Source organism: Eumetopias jubatus, unplaced genomic scaffold (assembly GCF_037043125.1).
Source record: "Eumetopias jubatus isolate StellerSeaLion01/CBP00866 unplaced genomic scaffold, mEumJub1_p1.0 scaffold_1, whole genome shotgun sequence".
Classification (NCBI taxonomy): Eukaryota; Metazoa; Chordata; class Mammalia; order Carnivora; family Otariidae; genus Eumetopias; species Eumetopias jubatus.
The window spans coordinates 6,020,377-6,045,425 of NW_028274807.1; the positions used below are offsets into that span (position 1 = coordinate 6,020,377).

Below are 25,049 nucleotides of genomic sequence, written 5' to 3' on the forward strand. Positions count from 1 at the left end.
TCTCTTTCCCGCACCTCCCCCCCGCCCCAAGCATTGGCCAAGTTCAGCATGAGAGCCCCTCAAGTGTAGACAGCTGTGGCAGCGGTGTTCTTCTAGTCCTGCAAACAGAGCTGACTTGCAGCAGCAGCCCCATCCCTGGGTGGTGCCGGCTTCCCTGCTGACAACTCAGGTGAGCCTTTGACAAATACAGAATTCCCGAACTCTTTTAAACAGGCAGCAGCAACAACTAGCCTCCCCAAATCAGTGTTTGCTTTGTGAGAAGACCCTCTCTGTGGTCATTCTCTTTCACTCAAAGCCAACACTTTTAACACTCTCCCGTGGTTCTAATGTGGCACTTGAATTTTCAGTGGTTTTTGCTGCTTTAGATGAGGCCGTAAATTGCGGTTGTAATGAATGATAACACAAGGACCTGGGGAGAGAAAGCAGGGGAGCCACGGAAAGAGGGTAAACGTGTCCGGTTTCCCGTGTCCTTGCTATTCTGCAGACGATCGCTCCACGGTCCTGTTAACGGATGCTGACTTTGGGGAGGCAGCGAAACAGAAGTCCCTGACAGTGACGCACACAGTCCACTACCAGTCAGTGTCACAGGCCACCGGGCCCCTGGTGGATGTTTCGGACGCACGGCCGGGAACGAGTAAGTGGTCAGACAGCGCAAACCGTGTGGGTGTTGTCAACACCGACAAGACATGGGTGCTCTGTCCCTGTCAAACGGAGGTGGGGCTCATTGGCCCCACGCCTGAGAAACAAATACACACAACAGTAGTTTTCTTTGGGACAGTGAGTTTTTACTGTTGGATCTGAGCTGGTATTCAAATTGTGTCAGCTGAAGCCAATAACCCTTGGTAGTGATTTACTATGAAAGTGCTAGAAATTTCAGGTAGAGGTAATTTTTTTTTTTTTAATTTGGACGACACTGGAAAAGAGGAAGGTAATTAACATTAGTGAGTATCTACTCTGTGCCAGGATTAGGATAAAAAGCTTATGTCGTGTATGTCATCTGTAAGGCAACCCTGTGACGTACCTACTTATAATAGGTATGAATCGATATGATAGCCTCTATTTTACCGGTAGAAAAAGAAATGGATTCTCAGAGAAGTTAAGTAAACAGCCCAAAGTTGTACAGATAATGCATAACGAAGCCAAGATTGAACGGTGGGTCTGTCTGTCCTTGGAGTTCATGCTTTTCTCCTGCACACGCTGTCTGAGAAAAATTGTAGTCCTGACTAATCCGGGGATTATGTTTGACTTAGTTATTAATATCTGCATCCATAATATATGGGAATTAATTCCTGCAATGAAATTAAATTCCCTAATATGTATCTAGAGCTTATTAATCAGATATTCTTATTCCTTCATAATTGAAATTGTTTCTAAATCTCTTTATAAAGACTGAGAAATTGATGTCCCGATTATCTTTTTGAAAGCTTTGATGTCTAGCTTTTAAATCTCTAATCACTCCGCAAAAATTTACATTCTCAGAGTGTTATAATTAGAAAAATAAATATTACAATGTTAAAAGCCGTTTTTCATAAATTCTGACTTGAAAGGCATTTGTGAAATGCGCCGAGCATCATGAATCAAACCAGTTGATTCCTAATAACATTGTAATTTGAAAAAGCTTTCAACTGTTAGTGAAATTCATCTGAAAAATTATCTTCAAGAACATGCTAAAGAAATCTTTTATTCCCCCTTTTGTCTAACCTCACCACCTTCCTTCCCTGATGACATTAGCACATACTGAAGAGCCAAACGGGCCATGAGTGAGAGTTAATTCTGCAAGGGGGTGTGAGCGAGAGCCTTGCCCTTAGAAACCGCTTCGTGGCCCTTGATATTCTCTCCCGCCACTGGCTTCCCCATCATCATTTGCCTGGTCCAGGGTCTGGATGTAGGCTGCTGCACTGATGGGTTTCTGAGCCACTGGTTGGTATTCAGTGAGAGAAAGCCTATAGACCGGGGGGGCGGGGGGTACTGAAATGGATGGATCCTTGACCTCAGAGTTCCATGCCCAGGCAGCATGGAAGCTGATAGAGACATTAACTGGAAGATAGGAAGGAGGCAGAGGAAACAGGACAGATGCCCAGACAGTGGTTCCCAGACTCAGATGCATCAGGATCACCCAGGATGTCTGTCCAAAACACCCATTCCAGGGCTCTGTCTCCAGAGGTTCTGATCCACTGGGCCCGGGAATCCGCCTTGTAATAGACATTCTGGGTAATTCTGATGCTGATTGTCTGGAGCCCTCTTGGAGAACTATTTCCCCAAGTGTTAGACCTATGTGTGTCCCTGCCCCTGAGTGCAGTGGGGCAGGATCTCTCAAGCTTGCCACACTCACAGCACATGCCTTCTTTCTGCCAGGTAAAACAAGCAAGCCTTCCCACCTCCCCTTCAATGTTCGACTGGCAGAGCCATGCACAGAGGCCAGCCATAAATAGAGGAGAAAAGCACTGGGAAGCTCCCAACTGCATGATTTCACCCCTACCTGGCTAATGGACACATTGATTTGGTGACATTCAAAATATTAGCAGAGATGTGAATGTCGGTCATAAACAGAAACTAGAGGCAGCAAGAGGCAAGTGGCAGGCCCGGAGGCCCATGGGGCAGCATGTCTGGGTCTCTCGCACCTGTAACTCTAGAAGCATAGCCGGGGAACTGCAAGGATGCATGCATTCAGACTCAAATATATTCACTAAGGTTTTACTTGCCATATGGCCCAGTGATGGGAGTACATCATGAGACGCAAAAAGACATTCATTTCATCTTAGCGCAGGAATCAGATGCAAACAAAGAACTCAAGCATTTCTCCTTTACCTAAAAGAACTAGGGAAAAATAGGAGACAATGATGAAATGGTGAGATAGTGAGTCAGGAGGGGTTTGGGGGGTGATGGGAGAGGCTACTTGGAACACGAATCCGTGGCCATGAGCTGACTTGCCAGGTGGAGGGAACAGGAGGGAAAAGCTCCTAAGGCCTTTTGGGGCAGAAGCATCCCTGGATTGCAGTGGGCCACAGGGAAGGGGGGGAGGGGGCATAGACAGAGAAAGAGGTGGCCCAGTCGCCAGGCCTCCTGGGCCAGCCTCGTGAGTTTGCACCTCATTCTGAGAGTGTTGGGATGCTCACCCCAGGGTTCAGCCTGATGATCACATCACATTGAAGCAACCACAGCTTACAGAACGCTGCTTCCTTCGTTTGTGATGAACTTCATCCAACAGTGTTTACAAGCATTAGGTAGATCTACTCAAACGCATGCATCAGTCTCTAATTCAAAAAAATAAAAAGCAGAGCTCTTCCTTTAGCATCTGCACAACATTCTCTATTAGTAAAAGATCTTTGGGATCATTTTCTCATTAAATATTCCTTCCAGAACCACATGAGGAGGGACTAAGAACAGCCCATTTTTCATTTAGAAGTGGAAAGAATGGGCATCCAAACCCCCGCCCCGCAGACGACCCCCAGCAGGAGCCCACTCTCCACTTGTGTCCTGTGCCCCCAAGTTTGTCACGGTGTACGCATGGTGCACCCCTGTCATCTCAGTCCTGTGCCTCAAGTTTGTCACGGTGTCCGCATGGTGCACCCCTGTCATCTCAGTCCCATGCGGCTGGTTCTCCACACTGCAGTTGGGCGCATTTGCCGAGATGGTTTTATAGTCTGTTTCCTCAGCTGCAGATGGCATTATTACTCTGTTCTAATGATGCTAGGATGGGGTCATCAATGTAGAAGCTCCTTAGTTTTGAGGAGAGCATCTACAATATGTTGTTTTCACACTATCATGACTGCATCATAGAAGCTATGTTACTAGGCATTTATTTTTTTAGTTTTCCAGACCTACAACTAAGATTCATTATTAGGATGGGAGAAATCCCAACAATTGGCTATTTAGCTCTTCAACCAAGGGAAACAGATGCCTTGGCTGTGTCTGCAGTTCTGTTTGCATCCCTGTCTCTCCTGTGTATTAGGGTACAGGAGAAAGTGGGGCATCTGTGGGTGTCTGTGTCTGTGTCTCCCACCCCCAGCTCCAGCCACAGAGTCTGACACGTAGTAGGCATCAGTAAACATACTTAAATATCAATCCACTGTCAAGTTCTGAAATCAGAGTAAAGGGGGTGGTAAGAAAGGATGTTTAGCATTTTAGACAGGACTTGGGCAGTCCATTTGGCCCCTCTCTTTGTTCTCCATTTCCTAAGACATCTATTAGGCTGGGGGTCTGGATGCCAGCTGATTGGAGGTTTGTAGGTATGTACATAGTCTCTCCCAGCACACTCTGTGAGACTTACCAACGAGACCATCACAGGAGAACTTGAATCAGCTTTCTTGCGCACAAACTGTGCAAGGGTACAAAGACACATGAAGTGAAGCGTAAGAGACATGACCTGGGCTTTGGGGTCATATTTACCTGGAAGTCATCCCTTTGTCACCATCCACCCATCTGGGCCAAGGGCATGTACAAGGGCTTGACTGTACTTGATGTACAGAGGGCTAGACTGGGAATGAATAGGACGCATGCCTGTCCTTACCAGCTCTACCTTTCAGCTGCTTTCTGCAGCATGGAAATTCTCCAGCATCTGGTCTTGATTTTTTTTTAAGATTTTATTTATTTATGAGAGAGAGAGAGATCACAAGAAGGGGGAGCAGAAGAGGGAGAAGTAGACTCCCCACTGAACAGGGAGCCCGATGGGGGCCTCGATCCCAGAATCCTGAGATCATGACCCAAACCAAAGTCAGACACTTCACCAACTGAGCCACCCAGGTACCTCTGGTCTTGATTTTTTAATGAGTATTATTTTTTCTGCCAAACCCTCTCTAAACTGAGTCTCTAGCCTTCCTGATCAACCCACCAAATCTCCGCCACCCTCTTCCCAATAAGCAGGATGTGCTCCAACCCTTGCCAAGTGTTTGTCACTCAGGAATCACAGGCCAGGCCCCGAGATCTATTGAGCCCCTCCATGTGTCACAACAGCCCTATGGGTGGGTGAGGTGATAACGCCACTCTCCGAGATGAGGGAAGTGGGCACGTCTGATGAGCTCACCACCAGCAAGTAGTGAAACTGGGTCAAAGGCAGGCAACTTAACTCAAACACTGTTAAGTGCTGTTAAGTGGAAACGATGCTTCTTAGGGGATGTCTAGGGGCTGAGTAGACTTACATATAGAAATAAGAAGAGTTCACAACACGGACTGATTCTTTTTTCATTGAGACTCTGGAAACCAACACACACCCCATCACGCGGAATTGTACGCGACATCACACTGCAGGAAAATACCTGAGGCAGGCGAGGAGTGTCCCGTGTATAATGAGCCTTTGGTAAATACTTGTTCGTTACGTGATGGGAATGTTCAGGCCCCACAGCGTCATCACCACATGCAGTGGAGGCCACGGCACCTACGAGATAGGACAGCAAAAGCCAGAGAATAAAAACAGATTAATACCCAGACCACAGTACACATGACATGTTTTATAACCCTATTAGCCACAAAATCCTCTCTTATCCCGAATTCAGGATGATTATAATAATTTGATTCAGTGGGCAGAAAAGCTTAATTTAGGTTCAGACTCGGTCTTGAAAGGCCAAGTTATTTGTATCACTTACCTTCTAATTTGTTAACTGTTTAGCAAGCGTGATGGCTCATCACTAAGTTGTATTTACATTAGAGTGGTGGGGAGCCGAATAAAATGCTTTTCATGCAGGGACAGTAAATCTCAACATTTATTTCCTTAGTTGATTACCTGGTAAGGCCTACAAAGGAGGCTACCAAGTAGGGTCCAAGTCAGATTTTTATTTTAGCTGCTATCTTAGGAGCTATCATACTGAAGAGTTCAGCTCAGGTATAAAACAGCTCCCAAAACCTGATTATTAAAAAAAAAAAAAAATGTGTCAACCACCCCAATATTCTACCTACTGAGATGATTTCGCCTCTAGGATGCTTGCTTAGAGCAGAACAGAATTGCAGCCTGTGGTTCAGAGAAAGTAATATCATGACCTATATTTCCAACGTTATCAGGCCACTGGTAAAACTGTCCTCATCTAGAAAAAAAGGATAACGAACAAAATTAACTTGAAAAGAGTTCTGGCTTTGAATAGAGGCTGACATGTACAACGTGACCATGGAATTTTCCACACAGGGTGATCTCAGTGAGAAAGGGGCTACGGGTCCTGCCCCACTATGGGTGGGTGGGTCAGTGGGAAGAAACACAAGGGAGGGTTTGGGAGTTTGAGGAAATAGTGTCCTTGAAGTGGGAAGATCAAATTGATACCCACCCACCCACCCACCCAGCCCCACCGCCCAAGCATCCGTGCCAGGAGTAAATCTGATCCACAGCTGCAGTTGCAAGAAACATAAAGAAGAATAAACATGAAAACCTTCAAAAAAAATTTTAAAAGAAAATGAGAATCCTCAAATCTTATGTAAGGGACAGGGTAATTTTTGGGGAAAGATTCATTAGCATTTAAATAACAAGCTCCATTTATTGAAGCTCTGCTTAGGAAGTCCATTGTACCTGGAAGATACTTAGCCTCCTACCCGTGAGAATATTTCTCTACCTCCTTGAGGACCTCTCTCCTAGCATTTCAGTGGAGAAACACAATTATCATTCATACCTTGATGTCCAGAGAGCTTGGCGCTCAAGCATAACACATTCACCTTCTAATCAAGGCAAAAAAAAAATACATCTTCCAATAAAGTCTTCTGTGGAATTTTGCAAGTAAGGGATGAAATGTGTTTTAAAATCAATGCCCCAAAGAATATGCACCAAGATGAAGCATTTTGATGACCCAGGAAGTCTTAAAATATATTGATTTGGCTGCCATTTTAATGCTTCTCTCCAGCACTGTAGAATGATGGATTCGGTTCAAAGTCCAATAACTAGAATTTGTAAAGAGGAAAATCCTCCATTTGAAAAGAAAGTCCTTTCACCCCTTTCAAGTGTCTTGCCTCCCGTGATCCAAAATGGCATTACAAAGGACTCAGTGTCACAGGGACACTGTATTAAATACTTAGGTGTCCAGGGTGGGGACATCTGGGTGGTCAAGTGCTGGGCAATCTCTGAACCAATCCATGGCGTCTTGGGCTCCCTACTTACCACTTAATAGCTGTGTCACTTCCCTCTGAGCATCTGTTGCCTCATCCATAAAGTGACCCTGGGCTGTGTGTGTTCATCCAGGAGCCTCTGTATACCAGAGATTATCATAGGCTTTGTGAATGGACCCAAGGATGAACACCCTGACCCCTGCCCTAGACAGACTTCCAGGCCCATGAAAGCACATTAGTAAGTCACTCTCCCAATGCCAAGGGTTGGCCCTCTCTCTGTTGATCTTTTTATCCTGCTTCATTAGTGCTGAGCAGTAAATATCAACTGTGGTGTTGAAAGGTGTCCAGACCATTTTGAAATATAACTGCATAAGATTCCTTTTTGAGAAGAAGAGAATTCAATGGTGGAAAAAGCTCCATCTAGGACCTTATGTGGCCTTCAAGCTGGAGCCCAAGAAAAATCAGTCCAGGTCACTGAGCCTTTCCCTTATTCCACAAAATTCCAGAAAAGACAGTGTTGTGGTCCACTCCAGTGTCCAGCCAAAGAGCTGAACTGAGAACTCTGTCCACCACATTGACCTGCTGTCTTTGGTTCCAGATTTAGAGAAAATGAAACCCATCTGGCACCTGCCTCTATATATGTAAATCTCTGTTTCTGAAGATAGCAGACATATAAAATTCAGACACCAATTAACTGTGTGTGCTCTGCATTGAATGACCCATATATTTGAACTTTGACAAAGTTTAGACACTTCTGTTGAAAAGATATGTTACCATAGGCAAAAAACTAAGAGAGTATTCAGACAAAAAGTATCATCTTCCTGGTCTAGGAACTTGCAATTTAGTTGATGAGTAAAACAGTCCTACTCAAGGCAATGAGTAAATACAAAACCACAATAACACTGTATTGTTTCCTAGAGCTGCTATTACAACATACCACAAACTGGGGTGGCTTAAAAGAACAGAAATTTGTTGTCTCACCGTTCTGGGGCCCAGAAATCCAAATGCAAGATGTCAGCAGAGTCCCGCTCTTTCTGAAACCTGTAGAGAAGGGTCCTTCCTCGCCTCTGCCTAGTTTCCAGTGGTTGCTGGGGACAATCTTTGACATTCTTTGGCTTACAGCTGCAGCACTTCAATCTCTGCCTCCATTGTTCCATGGCTGTCTTCCCTCTGCGTGTCTGTCACCTGTTCTTAGAAGGACACCAGTCATGTTAGATTGAAGGCCACCCTACTCCAGTCCGACTTTATCATGACTAATGACATCTGCCATGACCCTATTTCCAAATAAGGTCACATTCTGAGGTACTAGGGGTTAGGATGTGGACATTGAGTCCATAACTCCTAAGTCCAAATCTAATGTTCTCTCCCGCCCCCCACAGGACTTTTTTAAATGTTTACATTTCATAAAAATGTCTCAGACCATAAGAGAAAGGAAATGAATGCTCTGGACAGGGGCAGTCAGGGAAGGCTTCCTGGAAGCATGAATCCTGCAGGGGGGGTCTCAGGGCTGGGTGGAGAGAACCACTCTCAACACTTGGATCATGACTGACCATACTCCTAGACACTAAGATATACATTATTCTTGGCTCTTCACAGATCCCACCACCAGGAGGAATGCAAAGGCAGGACCCACAGCAAGAAACCGGTATGCCAGCCAGTGGACCCTCAACAGACCCCACCCCACCATTTCAGCACACACCCTCACCACAGACTGGAGGCTGCCGACGCCTAGGGCTGCGGGATCAATGGACAAGGAGAGTGACAGCTACAGTGTCAGCCCCTCACAAGACACAGGTAGGGGTCTGCATGCCTCCTCCTCAACCCTGGGGATAAGCATGGCCCACAGATGGGCTTCAGAGCCTCCTACTTATGCTCCTTTAAGGTCATTTTCAAATTATTAGACTGTTTAAGTAACAGGTACCAATACAACCATGCAGCGTTGATGATGCCCAGGGCCCAATGATTTCTGCAAAGCAGAACCAAAAGGCAGCTACTTTGCAGGTGTCTTGAATCTCAGACTCATGGTCTTCTCTCCTTTCAGTTCCTACCCAGCTAAGAGAAACACAGATACTTTAAAATTTTCACCCACATGATTCCAAAAATTCCCGATTATACTCTGAGGGCACATGACCCACTACCATCTCTGGGTTTAAGAGGCTACACTTGAAATTTCATGACAAGGTCATAGCACCCTCTATAGGGAACATAGGCTGCTCCTTTTGACAATTAAGAGGGGTTGATTATAAGGTAAGTCATCTAGTCTGTGCCATCAACCAAGATTTCACTTCGGAGAGAAGACAGGGCCTAAGAATAGCATCGGCTTGTCCCACCCCCCACCTTAACTTTTGAAAAGAAATTATATCTAAACCTAATAGCTGTAGGAAATTTTCATACTCATTTTCTTTTGTTCTGGCTGATATGCTTTAAAAATAGTGTTCCAAAGGTGGAGTATTACCCTGTACATTTATTTTTATGGCTGTTATTTCTCTCAGAAGAGTCTCAGAGTTCCACAGAGGTGATTCAAAACTTTTTAGTGTGTAAAATAGAGATTCCTCTGGCCAAGACGCTCCTCCTCTGGTCCTGGTGGCTCTCTGGGCCCCATAAAATGTGGCAGTCACAAAGGATGGTCTGAGGCACCAGGGGCCATTCTTCCTACTGGCCAATTTCATGCGTCATCCTGGGCTTCATTTCCAACCACCGTCACATCCTCCTTGCCAAGCTGGGGCTAGAGGAGCCGAACTTCAGAGCTCAAACCATCCATGCCAATTAAAGTCTCTATGGAACAGGCTGATTGTCAAGTCAGAGCAGGGGGTGGGCACTGCCGTCTGTGTACACCAACTTCCCAATCATCTTAACAAAACACAGAATATTTTTTAAAGATTTTTTTATTTATTTATTTGACGGAGAGAGAGCATGCACACGCACAAGCAGGGGGAGCAACAGAGGGAGAGGGAGAGAGAGAGAAGCAGACTCCCCACTGAGCAGGGAACCTGATGTGGGACTCGATCCTAGGACCCTGGGCTCATGACCTGAGCCAAAGACAGGCGCCTAACGGACTGAGCCACCCAGACGTCCTGAAGCACAGGATTTTTTAAGCATTGCTGATGGACGGAAGCGTCCAGGCTGGGAACAATTCCGCTGAAACAAAGTTCTCTGCCCACTTTACCGAGGCGCACAGAGCAGGCCCCGCGGTGACAAAGGCAGTTCCCAGTCAAAGACCCAGGACCCCTGCCAGGTGGTACAAGGATCTGGGAGAGACAGCCACAAGCCAGAGATGGCCATCCAGTGGGGCCATAAAGCAGTAATTGATCCATCTTGTTCTCTCTTTTACACGTGGCAGATCGAGCGCGAAGCAGCATGGTCTCCACAGAAAGTGCCTCCTCCACTTATGAAGAACTGGCCAGAGCCTACGAGCATGCCAAGATGGAAGAGCAACTGAGGCACGCCAAGTTCACCATCACAGAGTGCTTCATATCAGACACATCATCTGAACAGTTGACGGCAGGGACAAACGAGTACACAGACAGTCTGACCTCCAGCACCCCTTCAGAATCGGGGATCTGCAGGTTCACTGCATCTCCCCCCAAACCTCAGGATGGAGGTCGTGTGATGAACATGGCGGTTCCAAAGGCACATCGGCCAGGTGAGAAAAGCAATGCATGGACCACTGTATAGGAGACACATCTCCCTGATTCACACCCGCCTGCTATGAAAGACCATCCTGGTGTTTGGACTTGGGGCTCTGTTTACAGGTTGCTATGTAATGATCCACCCCAAAGCTTATGGGTTTCCAACAGCGACAGTCACTTATTTTGTTTACACATCTGAAATGTAGTCAAGGCTTGGTGGGGACAGCTCATCTCTGCTCCAGCCGTGTCACTGGGGAGGCTCACTTAGGTCCAGAGGAGCCCTTCCCAAACGGCTCCCTCACCTGGCAGCCTGGTGCTGGTCGTGTCCTCCCTGGGTGGGTTTCTACCCAAGGTGGCTCCAGCTTCTTCATATCATGGCAGCTCGGTTCTAAAGCAGGCATCCTGACAGGCAAGCAATAGAAATAGCCGATCTCGTAAGGCTGGGCCTGGAAAGTGACACATCGCTTCTGCCATATTCTGTTGTTCAAGCAGTCAAAGAGCCCAAGGAGCTCAGGCTGGAGAGAGGGAGACCCCATCACGTGGTGAGAGGAGGCTCAAACACAGGGGGCTTATGTTTCAAAGCTGCTGTACCAAGGACTTTCAGAAGGAGAGAGGTCTTACCAGTGGGCCGATGCTTGGGCCTTGGTTTCATTGAGCTACCCAAAGTGACAGTGACTGGCTGGGGTTTGGTCAGCCACTGTTCAGTCTTTGCCTTGAGCCTGTGAGAGGTGGACTGGGTGTGTGAGAGTACTTGGTGTGTGGATGGGAGCTCTGAGCTCTAAGGCCTGCGGGGCCTGGCAGATCACGTGCGTAAGTGAAGAGGATGGGGAGCAAGGAGAAGTGGGGTGAAGCATGATAGACAGTTTGAGTTCACAGACTATCTAGAGGGGATAGACTCCAGTATGTTCCCGCCAACTCATCCCAAGTGGAAATGGGGGGCCAGGATGAGTGACTTTCTCAAGAGAAGCCAGAAATCTTGGTGTTTCTATGGAAACCCACGGTTTTCAAGTGTTGGGTCAGATATCTGCAAACCACTGTAGAGGGCAAATAAATACATTATATACTGAATCCAACCATGGCAGCCAGTGGTACTTCTCATCTGAAGAATCACTCCTTCTTCTTCTTCACCCTGAAATAGCTGCCAAAGACTTTCCTTTGTGGACCGGCCTATCCATTCTTGTTGAATCCAGTTTTATTTCCTCTTTTCCCATTTTCTGAACCACTCTACTAGTCTTATTTCAAAAATTTATCTTCACTTTTAAATTACTGCAATTCCCTTGGGTTTTATGGCATATAGCCCAGCTGAAATGAGCCTTATAAATGCATAAAAATATATAAAATAAGAATTGTCTATCCAGCAACTAATCTTCCAAACTGAGTCAAGATTCATGCCAGCATACAATAAAGAATGATGGCTTCATTTATTCTCATTCTGTCTACCTCCTCAGGGAGAAGATGAGCTGTTATTTGTGGATGTTTTTATTTCAGGCATTTCTTGTTGTTGGCATTTATTTGCAAGGCAAATGCAGAAAAACATAGGATAAAAACATAAGCTCTTCGTGGCTGTTAAGCCAAGGCGGAGGAACACAGGAGAGGAGAAAATGTGCCTCTGGGCACATTTTAGCCTTGGTGGCCTTCAGTTGCCCCACCTGTAAAATGGGCATGACCCTGGTGTAAGATATGTGTAGCATAATTTGGGTAAAGTGGCTAGTGTTGTTGTTTCTGTTTTTGCCTTATTGACGCTGTTGTTGGGATTCTCATGGTGACTCCGGTGTGGTCTCCAGATGAGCTGCTGGCTCCTCTCCTCTTTCCCTCTTTTGTTTATTTCTCTTCAGTGGTCACAGACATCCTGGGAAGCATTGCCTCATTTGGGTATCACCCAGTTGAGCACACCATGCTTCCTTTTTTGTTTTTTAATTTTATTATGTTATGTTAGTCACCATACAACACATCATTAGTTTTTGATGTGGTGATCCACGAGCCATTGTTTTCGTATAACACCCAGTGCTCCATGCAGTACGTGCCCTCCTTCATACCCATCACCGGGCTAACGACTCCACCCTCCCCCCTCCCCTCTAGAACCCTGTTTGTTTCTCAGAGTCCATCGTCTCTCATGGTTCATCTCTCCCTCCGATTTTCCTCCCTTCATTTTTCCCTTCCTTCTCCTAATGTCCTCCCTGCTGTTCCTTACGTTCCACAAATAAGTGAAACCATATGATAATTGACTTTCTCTGCTTGACTTAGTTCACTTAGCATCATCTCCTCCAGTCCCATCCATGTTGATGTAAAAGCTGGGTGTTCATCCTTTCTGATGGCTGAGTAATATTCCATTGTATATACGGACCACATCTTCTTTATCCATTCGTCTGTTGAAGGGCATCTCGGCTCTTTCCACAGTTTGGCTATTGTGGACATTGCTGCTATGAACATTGGGGTGCACATGGCCCTTCTTTTCACAACATCTGTGTCTTTGGGGTAAATACCCAGCTTCCATTGGCAGCCATCTTCCCTTGTATACAGGAGCTCCTGGGTGAAATGATAGTCTTATCTGTGCAAGCTTTGAATTAATTAAAGGCTTGAGTTTCTTTTTGATGTCTTGTTGTTCCTCTTGTTAGATTCAATTAAAAAAAGTTTTTTGAACTTTTTTTAAATTTTATTTTATTATGTTATGTTAGTCACCACACAATACATCATTAGTTATTGATGTAGTGTTATGACATTGTTGCCTGGATCCATCAGAAAAATTGAAAGATCACAATTAACTGAAGTAGTATAGTCTTAAAATGCTATTTAGACTAAAATGACTTTATAACTTTAGGTATGAGTCACTTTTTAAGTCAACACAAGTCCTAATGTCCACATACTTTGTTTTGTCCATCCTAAATGACTGTATTGTTATTAATGAATATTTGATATGCTTTACGGAAAGCCTTCCTATTGTCCCTTTATGAAACTAAATTCAACACCAGGCACAAAAGCCAAGGTTACAATTTATTATTCTGATGACTGGAGGCTGCATCAAAATCATCAGTTCCTTGAGCTACGCTTTCAAACCTCATTCCTACCTGTGTCCCCGTGGCTCTAGGAGGCATTGATCAGCATGCATCTCAATGAAGTCTTCCCAGTCTCTGTACATCTTTCTCCTCATCATCGGCTCTTCCCGTGTGATGGTCTTTTCCTCCATTTGTGGTCCAAAACTTTTAAACACTCCACAAATCAAATCAGGATCAAGTTAAATCAACGTGGCCAGATCCTGGCTCCAGGAAGACAGAAAACATGTCTTCCCTGCCTTCCTACTTCTCTCCCCGATTACCTCTAACAGGTAATCTGGCAGTACAGTGAGCACTCAAGAAATAGTTTAAATGACTTAGTAGCGCTGAATATATGCTCCTATCACTGTGTCTGATACATATAGTAGGTGCTTAATAAATATATTGAATGAATGCATCTATCATAGTTGTGATGATGACAAGACTAGCCACTTGGTTAAAACATGGCAATTATTAGAAATTCTTAGTAAAATATAAGAGAACATTCAAGTCGACCCCATTTTCCAGCTTACCTTTAAACAAAGTGATTTATTTTCTATTCTTGCTCTTCACAAATCAAAAGGAAACCTCTTCCACAGATAAAGGGAAGCTCCCCATGAAATGTGATGCCTCACACAGAAGGCAAACATCAGAATCTCACTTTAGAATTTTAACAGTACCTGAATTTTGAATTTACTGAATTTTTAGGACTTTTTTATTTTAAATAAAATGCCAATTGTGCTATGGTTTCATTTTCTACAATAAGGGATGGTTATTTCCATCTTTAATAACAAAAGACAAACCAGACAAACAAATAAAACTCTATCTTCCTCTGAGAAATAGCTGGAAGGTTAAGCAACTTCTTTCCCTCTCAGTCAAGGCAACTTCCAATACTTAGGTTACAGTACCTGTTCTTGGGTTCAGGTAGCATTCTAAGCCAGTTTCTAACATTCTTGGATTGTGGCTGCTCCTTTATTCATGAGTTTATCCTATGCAATCAAGAAATACCCTCGCACGCAGCTACCTAAATCAATTTAAAGCTTCACATATGTAACCAAATGCATCCTGGCCCCATGAGCAGCAGGAGAAGTGTCAGCCCCTTTAGATCTCTGCACTCACACTCTGGGACCCCAGCCTTAAATATATGTTCATCGGTCCCTCCTGTGATGAACACACTTGAGGTTTTCCGGTCAGAAAGAATCACAGACTGCTGCTAACTTGTTGGTTCTCTGAACAACCAGTGACCTGAAGCAGTTTTTGGTTTGCGGTGTTCAGATCCATTCATGCCATCCCTCACAATCTTCTGCATATGTGCATTTAATCAAATGGAAGAGCGTGGAGTGAGAAGTGCTTACCTGAAGGACACACTGGCCTCCGCTCTAGCAGCACCCTCCAACGAAAGCTGCTCTTTCAGTTCTCAGCTGTCACTGTGATCGTGCTGTTTCCCCTCTGAAGCCCATGTGGTTTTCGTGCTGGCTCTTGAATCAGAATTAGACTCCAGGGATCTTCACTGCCAAAAATCCCCCTCCACAGCTTCTTTCTACTTGCCTCTCCCTCGCCACCTGCGGACGTGAGCTCTGCTCCCTGCAGGTCACCTGGCGCAGCTTCCCTCCTCCTGACCCAAGGCGCCACACTGGGTTCCTCTCAAGCAGTTCTGTATCCCCCCTCCCCTCGCCCCTTTGGGTTGGGCGACGGGGGTCCCATGCCTCAGGTTTTGCATCCTTCCCCTCTTTTTTGCACTCATTACAATGAGGTTTTGAAATTTTCATCATGAATGCTATTCTAAGAGCTATGGAAAGGGTCTCCTTTCAAGTGCAAGTATCTTTGATACTTCCACATGGACACAAACAGGTGTGTACACCATGCATGCGTACACACACACCATGCACACTGAGCTGCTCTGGCCTCCATCCTTCCAGAGATGTCTCTGCTTCTTCCCTCCCAACCTCCCAGCTCCCTTTCTAAGTTCAGCATGTCTTTTTTGAGCTCCCACTCAATAACTGGTCCCGCTTTCAGAGCTGGAGATACAGTGATAGACGAGACTCACGAAGATCCCATCTGAAGGGAGTTTATATTCCTGGTGGGGGAGACAGACACCGATCAAATAAGCAGATAACACAGTTTCAGACCATGATAAGTGCTGGGAAAAGAAGTAATTGGGGAAGGGGATCAAGTCCGGCAGGGGGTCGGGGGTTGGGCATAATGGTCTAGGAAGGCCTCCTGGAGGAATGAATTGTGCGCTGAGATCTAAGGTGAATGGGGCAGAGAAAGCCCAGCAGACATCCTAAAGAGACAGTGGTGTGGGCAGAGGAAGAGCTAAAGCAGGAGATTGGGATGAGCTTCACATTCACCACCCAGAGCAACAGTTAGCTCTGAGCTGACAAGCTTTCAAATACTCCCATAGTTATTTAAAGTTAGAAGGACCTGGAGGTCATGAACAGCATCTCCGAATATTGCTATGCACACCTGCCCTGGGTAGACCTACATATTTCACCATGCTGGTTCTGGCTCACTGATAGGAAACTGATCTCTTTAATGTGCATTTTCGACTTCACCTTCTTAAAGACTGTCTTGTTATTTTTAGTCTGATGTCTCCAGGACCCATGAAGTGATGGTGGGACTCCTTATGAAGGGTCCCAAGCTTGGAACTCAAAGCCCATTTGCTTTTTGCACTGACCTCCTCCCCTTTCTTCCACTGGTTCCAGGGGCCTGAGTTGTCTCACCTTTCCGAGTGCTCCTGTGGATTTATCATAGATGCTGCTCTTGTGTGCGTCCGCTAGTTACTAAGTGTGTGTTCTTTTGTTCTGACTGCCTGTTCTCCAACTCTGAGCCCCTTAGTTCACTGATTTTCTTGGTCGGCTTATAGGGGTTCAGCTTTAGTTGCTGGGGAGCCCATGGTAGTAGGTCCGTGCCTGATAACTTGTAAGGGAGAGGTAGGAAGCCCACCTGTGTCCTGCTGGGTGGCCAGAAGGAAGTTTCTAGATTCCAGTGCCACGGATGACAAGCAAAAAGGTTCCCCACAGTGAAAGTTCACGGCATCTCCAAAAAGGCCCTGTGAAAACACAGATCTGTTACACTCATTTATTCCACCCATATTTATTGAATATCTTCTCTGTGAAAAGATACTTTACCAGGTATTATCCTAAGACATAATAATGTTAATATATTAAACCAACACTTCTCACAGTCTCCTTAGTTCATCAGAATAGCAGGTAGTATCATAAACAGCAGAAAGAGACCTAAAGACACAAGACAGATAAATGAGGAAATCCAAGAAACAAGGCAAAATCCAGCTTCTGGAAGACAGGGGCTACCTCCTCCCCCCACCCCCCCACACACAGTCCCCAGTGAGATGTCATGATAACCTGAAAATGCTGGGAATATACAAAAAGGTAAGAAGACAGCAAAGACCGTCATATTTCAATGGGGTTCTATGTGGACAGAACTGGCACCAACTTCTAATTCATCCTATATCCCAAACTGGGAAGCAAGAAACCTTAAATTCAAGCAGTGTGGTGGATGCTCTCACGTTGAAATCCCTTGTGTAGTTGCCCAATGTTCAGGATAGAGACTCACAGGGCTCCAAGAAGTCAGCCCTGTCTTCCTCGCTCGTCATGACTCCTGCTCTCTGGGCTCCTAAACTCCACAAACGTATATTCCCTCTGCCTAGAACCCTCTCATTTCCAGGTTAACTCAGTCCTTCTGTGGGATAACTCAAGATGCACAGGGTTATGGAGACGGGTCTGCCAGCCCCACAGTGAAGCAGGCACAAGCCTCCGAGCAGGCTTCCTCCTCCGTGGTCCCCAGTGTGTGGGTCCTCGGGGGTCTTACGCAGGAGCTGGAGCTTCTTTGAACCTCACGGACCCTTCCTCACTGGGTGCTCCAAACGCCCAGCTAAGTGATTCTGACCTGGCCTAAATGCTGGAGCAGGTTTTCCAATCCTACTTTTTATTCAGAACTACTTTATTTCTAAAGAATCGTGAGCAGCAACAAACTCAAAGCCCCACTTCGTACCTCAGTGTAGTTTTAAAAGTTCACCAGTGAATAGGAGGATTGCAATATTGATGAGCCCTTAAGAATGCATGAGCCTCATAAGTACAAGCCAAGAATGGTAATAGAATCTGTGTACATGGACCTCTGGTATCAATCTCGCATTATTTATTTAGGGGTTTTTCTGTGGCCATTTGGGAGTGAAGATTCATTTACCAAGAGAGGTTCATTTACAAGTTTTCATTACCTTGCTGCAGCATTAGTATTAAACTAAAAAAGTGTTAGATCTCATTTGCCTCCAGAATGGGCAAACTCCATACTCTCCCCCTTTGTAACTAGCTCTTTGATGCTGTACCATCATACAAGTCTGATCTGTGTGGTTCTTACTGAAATTGCTAGAAGCCAAGGTAAGCATCCTTTGCTTCTTACCTTTGCATCAATACCCAGCTCCATCCAAGCGCAGATGTGAAGGCTTATTAGAAATTGATGAAAGTTCCTTTTTATATGGCCCCAGAGGAGAGCTAAGCCCCCAGGGACTCTGATTCACTTCCTTTCCACGCGTATTTGTTGTGAAAGTCTATGCATGCTTTCACAGGTGCTGATGAAGTATTGCATAGGAGGGGGAAGAAGGCTCTTGCCATAGGCCTCAGAATTTTAGGCTCCCAGAAATGCATTCGTTTGTGTCATACTTATCCTCAAATTCCTAATGCATTGTGCTTACCCAGTTTTCACAGGTGAGATAGTAAAGAGCATAAGAAAGAGTCTTTCGGCCTTGAAGGTGCCCTTAGAAATGACCGTGCCTCCTTCACTTGACTAAAGATAAGATGCAAAACTTAAAAGGGAGTCACAGAACCATTTAGAGGTAAAGGCAAGATTTTTATAGGAAGCCCAGAAGCCCTTAGCTCATGTTCTTACCCCAACGAAAGCTCGCACCTCATCAGACCAAGTTGGAAGAAGACCCTGTGCCTGCCGTTCCATGGGACCATCCCTCACTTTCTCCCAAGAACTGAGGCCATAACTCCTGTGGACTAGTAGATGCTGAGCAGTACAATTCCTTATTCTGATTGAATGAAGTGTTTTTCAAATAAAATTAAAGCAAAAATAAGGGTCCACTTGGAATTGTGAACTTTAGCCCCTTTAAACTATGGTTTCTCAGGAGCAGCACAATGAGCATTGGAGGATTGGAGGCATGGGGGGATGGTGGTGGTGTCCTGTGCTTTGTAGGATGTTGAGCAGCATCCCTAGCCTGCATCCAGGAAAGGCCGGTAGCAGCCACCCCCAACTGTGACATCCAGATAATCTTCAGACATTGCCACACGCCTCCTGGGGGCAGAATCCCTCTCTGCTGAGAACCACTGATCTCAACTTTAGACCTTTCCTTCCCTAGTGTGTGCACACCGAACAGCAGGAAGCATTGTCTAAGAATAGATTCATGGAATGCACATCCATTACAGATCTTCTGAATGGATGAATTTTTGCTCTTTTTCAATATCGATTTTTGCCATCCTTCTTCCAAAGCTAAAGTGAATTCAGACTTTGTGTGTCTGACTCTACTGAGAAAGTTCAGGAAGTTTGGCTTTCCTGATAGGAAGGGGCATCTCCTGGTTTCAGATGAGCGAGGCAGGTTTACTATAGCAGTTTTCAGGTGATGGGGCCAACCATGGCCTGAAGGCCCCCTTGGGGAAGATAGCAAGCTTTGAGTACCCACCTGCTGGTGGATGAGGGACCATTAGGGGGTCTGGGGATGAGGAGTTGTGAAGGCGCCCGTAAGCAAGGTGGTTAGGGAGAGGGAGAAATTGATGCCACTTGTTTAGTGTGAACTCTCAGAGGATAACAGGTGGTAACAATGAGGAATGGACCATGATGTCGACAAAAGGGCATAACATTTATGGCTCTTTGTCTCCCATTTTCATCCCCCCGCCCAGTTCTATGTCTTGTGTCCCTTCCTTCTGCTTACGTGTGTGTGTGTGTGTGTGTGTGTGTGTGTGTGTGTGTGTGTGTGTGTGTGTTTCCATCTCTCTCATCCCCCCTCTGTCTCTCTGTCTCTCCATCTCTGTCTCTTTCATCTCTCTGTCTCTTTGTGTGTGTCTCTCTCATCTCTCTCCCTCTCCCTGTCTCTCTCTCATCCCTCCGTCCATTTCTCTGCCTCTCTCAGCCCCGTTCCCCCCACTTGCCCTGCCCTGACCACCCCTGTCAGCCCCTCTGACTCTACTCTAGTCCGGCACCTCAGCCCCTAAGCTCAGCCTCTCAGAGCCCCTTCTTGCCAAGGGTGTGTCAACCCCCCCACCCTCGCCCTCACCCCACGTCTCTGACTCAAGGGCCGTGGGCCTCAGGACCAGAGCACAGAGGGGTGACTATTCATGACACACAAGTGCATGAATAAGTACCACAAGAACCAGTGGGCAGAGTGTGCCCCAAAGGCTCATCTGGGGTTCCCAGCCCCCTGTCACTGCGTTTGTACTCATGCTGGGTTTGGGAAAGTAGCTAATAGGTTTAGCTAACTAGGAAAGTGCTAGAGGTATGGACAGTTAGGTAAGCAGAGCAGAAGGAAGATGTGGAAGGGGACATTGGCATCCCCAGATCCTTTCTCTTCCAGCAGTCAGAATGTGAGCCCAGGGCTTCCTGCCTCCTGTCCCTTTCTCCTGGGCACCTCATTCTTTCCTTGTGCTGTCTGCTTCTCCCTCCCGGGTTTTCCTCCCCTCTGTCTTTGTGACACACACACACACACACACACACACACACACACACACACACGCACAGACACACACATAAACACACACATAGTCACCTAACCACATACATACACACGCATACACACAAATATACACACACACAAACACATATGCACATGTATACTCACACATACAGATGCACACACACATATCCACTTAAACACACATTTACATGTGCATACGCACAAATATACACATATGCACATACACAGAAACACTTATGCATGTGTGCACGCACAAACACATACACACATGAACAAATACACATACTCATGCATAGACACACATGCACATATGCACAAATACACACACACACACACACACATACACCCCACTTTACTTGCAGTCGTGCCAGGGTGACTGCATTGCACGCCGCTGCCATCTCCTCCCCACCTCCTACCCACACTGTTTCACCCCTTCCCTCCACCTTTCATTTCCATGGAGGAGAGTGTCCGCATAAGGGAGACAAAACAAGAAGGAGAGAGAGAGAAAGGGGAGGGGTAAGGAGGAGTAAAACAAAGAGGAGGAACTTAGATCATCAAAGATTCAATCCTTGCTGAAAGTAGAGGGAAACTCCGCTGTAGCTGGTTTTCCTGGACATGCGCTGAGGCCAGGGTTTGGCTCTGCCCGCGTTTGTGGCGATGGTGGCCTGATGCACAAGGATGCCGAGGGCCGTGCGTGCCTGATGGAGGTGACTGTAGAGTTCAAAGCAAAAAAGATCCTTGAACGTCTACTGGGTCACTGCTGCTTTCACATGCATGGGACACTTCCAGAGGGTCCTGGCGGATTAGCTTCAGGGCGTGTTGCTCCACAGAGATGGAGAGGGTCCAGTGGCCAGGGGTGGGTCAGCTGGGAGAGCTGGCTGGTGAGGAACCGAGACACCTGCTCCCCGTGGATTCAGATGCCTTTGAAGAGGCTTCTGCTCCCTCCGGAGGGAGACTGCGGGAAAGTCTCCCTAGACTAGACCTCCAACCTAGTCCTGAGGGGGTCTTTGGGGGCCAGCTGGACAGGTGTCTGCTTCCCAGGGAGCAGAGGAACTGGGGGAAGAGGGGCAGCCTTGGCTTCTGTAGGGGGGGAAGGGTGGGTGACAGGTCAGAACACAGGGTGGGCACCCCGCAAACCACAACCCTGTTGGCTGCAGTTACTGGTCTCTCAAGAGAAATTCCCTCCTTTCCTGTGAGTGACATATGCAGGGACTGTTCCCATACAGTAGAAGTGTTCAAAGAGGCTCCAAGTGAGGTCCTCCCAGGCAAGAAGAAAGGACATCTGTGTGAGTGTCCCGTGGCTGGCCTAACAAAGGACCACAAACTGGGGGGCTCCAAACAACACGGATTTATTCTCTTACAGTTAGTTCTAAGGGCAGAATTGCAAAATCCAGTGTCAGCAGGGCTGTACTCCCGCCAGGGACTCTAGGAAAGAATTCCTTCCTTGCCTCTTGCAGCTCCTGGTGGTTCCAAGTGCACCTGGCCTTGCGGCTGCGTCTCTCCACTCTATCCCTCCCTCTTCGCATGGCTTCTCCCTTCTTCTCTGCCTCCAGTCTCCCTCTGTATTTCCTCCTAAGGACACCTGTCACTGGATTTAGGACCCATCTCCAGTCCTGATGATTTTGTCTCCAGATCCTTAACTTAATTACATCTACAAAGACTTTCTCCTACAAAGGTCACACTTACAGATTCTGAGGGTTGGGACATGGACATATCTTTTGGGAGGGGTGGACACTAATCAGCCCACTGAAGACAGAAACCAAGGCAGAAAGAAGTGTTCCCGGCTCCTCCTTCCCCTGGCCGGTCTCCAGCCCATAACCTCAGACCTTCTGAGAAGGGACATGTCTGACAGTAAACCTTTCATATGCATAAACCAAATTAAATCCTCACCACAACTCTATGTGGTAGATTCTACTATTATTCCCATTTTATGAGCGAGGAGACTCATCCCAGACTAAATGCAGGCAATGCCTTCTAGACCTCTACTCCTAATCTCCACTGTTAGAATCCTTATTTAGTTTCTCCCACGGAAACAGGCGGCAGACGGAGGGCAGGAGGCTGAGAAAAGCGGGTGTGCCAACATCCAGACGGTCGCCACGGTTTCCATTCCTCTTCTAGCTGGAGTAATAAGCACACAAGTTGCCTCAGAGCTGCAGGCATCTGAAGAACAGAAGAGATGCACGGATGATTACAGAACCCAGTTTCCCAAGTGGTACTTGCACAAGCACACGGGGTGGGATTTTAATGGACATAAAGTGCCTTTAATAAACAAAGCTCACCACTGATTATTCTGGTGCTTTCTTTCACATAAGTGCATGAATTATTAAGAGAACACATTTGCAGCATTCACACTGTCGGAAGGGTTAATTAGAGCATCATACAACTTAGTAAAGCTTTGCCTGAGAAACTGGATCACTCAGAGATATTGGATATTCAGAGATAGTTGGCAGACCTGCAGTAAAGTAAACAAACACAAGTAGCCCTCTTATGCGAAGATGTGGGCACTGGACTGTGTCCATTATTAAGGAAATTCTCACCCACCTTTCTCAGCTACCCTTACCCTCCTGATCACTAAATCTAAGTGAGAGCCCCTGCAGGCAGAGGGCAGTTATCATGGGCTTTGTGTTTAATTTCAAACACATTTGTTCCACCTAATCTAGGACCTGAGCGTCCTGCAATCCAGCTGGGACCAAGGGGCTATTGTTTTTCCAGGGCTTAATAAGCCCTGTTCATTCAGTGGGGAGTTACCGGGATAGGCTCATTCCCAAATCTGTTACAACACATTACAAATATGTCAAGTATTCAAGATTTAGTTGGGTCTCAGAAATATCATGAGGCACTCTTGACCTACATTTTTAAATAACCCTGGAGGTAAATGAATTCCACACTTTCTCAAGTATGTGAACAAAATGATAAAAGAATAATAGTCATGTAAGTAAATACAAGAGCAAGTTAATGTTATTTGCTTATTAAACTCCTAAGAATGAAAGACAGGTCATCTCTTTGAGGAAATTGGATATATAAAAATCCACACATCCTTCCCTGTCACCCTCCCATCATCCTGCATTCGGAAGCCATGATCCTTGGGCCCCTTTATACCTCGCCATTACGTTCCCTCTGACATTCCATGGATGTCCCTTCAGCTCAGACCATCGCCATGCCTCCCTCAACCTGCACACCTGGTCTCTTGTCTCTAGGACAGCCCACCCCCAGCCTGCTTTCTAGCCAGAGCTGCCCCTCCATCCCTGGGTGGCCAGAAAGAGCCCCCTGCCTTCACCCAGCTTGCTACCACTCAAGCACTCCTTGTGTGCGTGTGGGGAAGACAGAAGCTCTGGGCTAGCCAATGAGCATTACCCTTGCCTTGGCATCCCTGCTCCCTCTTCAATCCCTGCACTCCCCGGAGTGCCTCTGATTGCATTCGGGGTCTGGTCCATCACGCTTTATACCTTGGGGTGCACTGTTGCCTTTGAGCTATGTTTTTCTTTCCAATGTGGGGTTTTGAAGGATCTTGTTACCTCTCTCTCTCTGGCTGAAGTATGACACTTAAGAGCCTCAGGAATGTGCCATAGAAAAGCCAGCTCCAGCTATGCCTGGTGGGATGGGGGTGAGCATGATTCCACCTGCCTTTCTGGTGAGCTCTGACAAGGGGTCTTGCAAAACACGGCCAGATACCGTGACATCTCCAGCTCTAAACCCGGATGGCACTCAGCACCTGCTTAGCAAATGAGGAAGCCAACTAACTGCTCTGTGTTTCTTTGCAGGTGACCTCATACATTTGCCTCCATACCTTAGAATGGACTTTTTGTTAAACCGAAGCGGTGCAGGCACCAGCAGGGACCTGAGTTTAGGGCAAGCATGCTTGGAACCTCAGAAAAGTCGGACCCTGAAGCGCCCCACGGTCCTTGAGCCAATCCCCATGGAGGCCTCCTCCTCCACGTCCTCCACGAGAGAGGGACAGCAGTGGCAGCAGGGGGCCGTGGCCACATTACCTCAGCGAGAGGGAGCAGAGCTGGGACAGGCAGCTAAGATGAGCAGCTCCCAAGAATCGCTGCTCGACTCTCGGGGCCATTTGAAAGGAAACAATCCCTACGCAAAATCCTACACCCTGGTATAACAAACAGCATGACTGGACAGCGGTTGTAAATACAATTTAAAAAATTCAATCAAAGCTACCTTTTTTTTACAGAATTCCAATATTTATAATTAAAGAAAATTGCCAAAATATATTAAAAAAAAGAGAGAAAATACTGAAACCACAGACAGTGCAAAGACTCTTCTGCTTTTTTTCTGTCTGAGTGTGAGCTCCATCTGCCTGGGCATCTGATTTTTTGGGAAAGAAGTCCAGTTTTATGATCTTCACAGGTTATTGCATTTTTACTGATTTTCTACAAAGTGCATGGGGGACTAATTAAATCTTCTGACTGGAAGTTCTATCACACAAGATTTAAGAACGAAAACGGAGAAAAAAATTACCCTCTTTGTGAATTTAAAAGGAACACTGATTTGGGGGCAGGGGGGAGACTTTAGTCATGTTTGCACACCTTTCTTTCCCATTAGAAACTGGGTCCTCAATTTGACCTCCTTCTGTTGTGAATTAGGATGAGTGCCGTCAGTGAAGGGGTGGGGGGGAATCAATTTGATTTTCTTTTCTGTTTATTTTTTAAT

General features: G+C 46.3%; 1 protein-coding gene across 1 annotated transcript in view; it reads left to right on the forward strand.

The window, feature by feature from the left end:
* Positions 1-24,498, forward strand: part of DSCAM (DS cell adhesion molecule) — a 672,449-nt gene extending 647,951 nt beyond the window's left edge. The window contains exons 30-33 of the mRNA XM_028126500.2: positions 485-634; positions 8,617-8,814; positions 10,361-10,663; positions 24,146-24,498. Coding sequence (XP_027982301.1) covers positions 485-634; positions 8,617-8,814; positions 10,361-10,663; positions 24,146-24,498 — 1,004 coding nt within the window. The remainder of the gene's footprint in view (positions 1-484; positions 635-8,616; positions 8,815-10,360; positions 10,664-24,145) is intronic.
* The last annotated feature ends 551 nt before the right edge of the window (positions 24,499-25,049 follow it).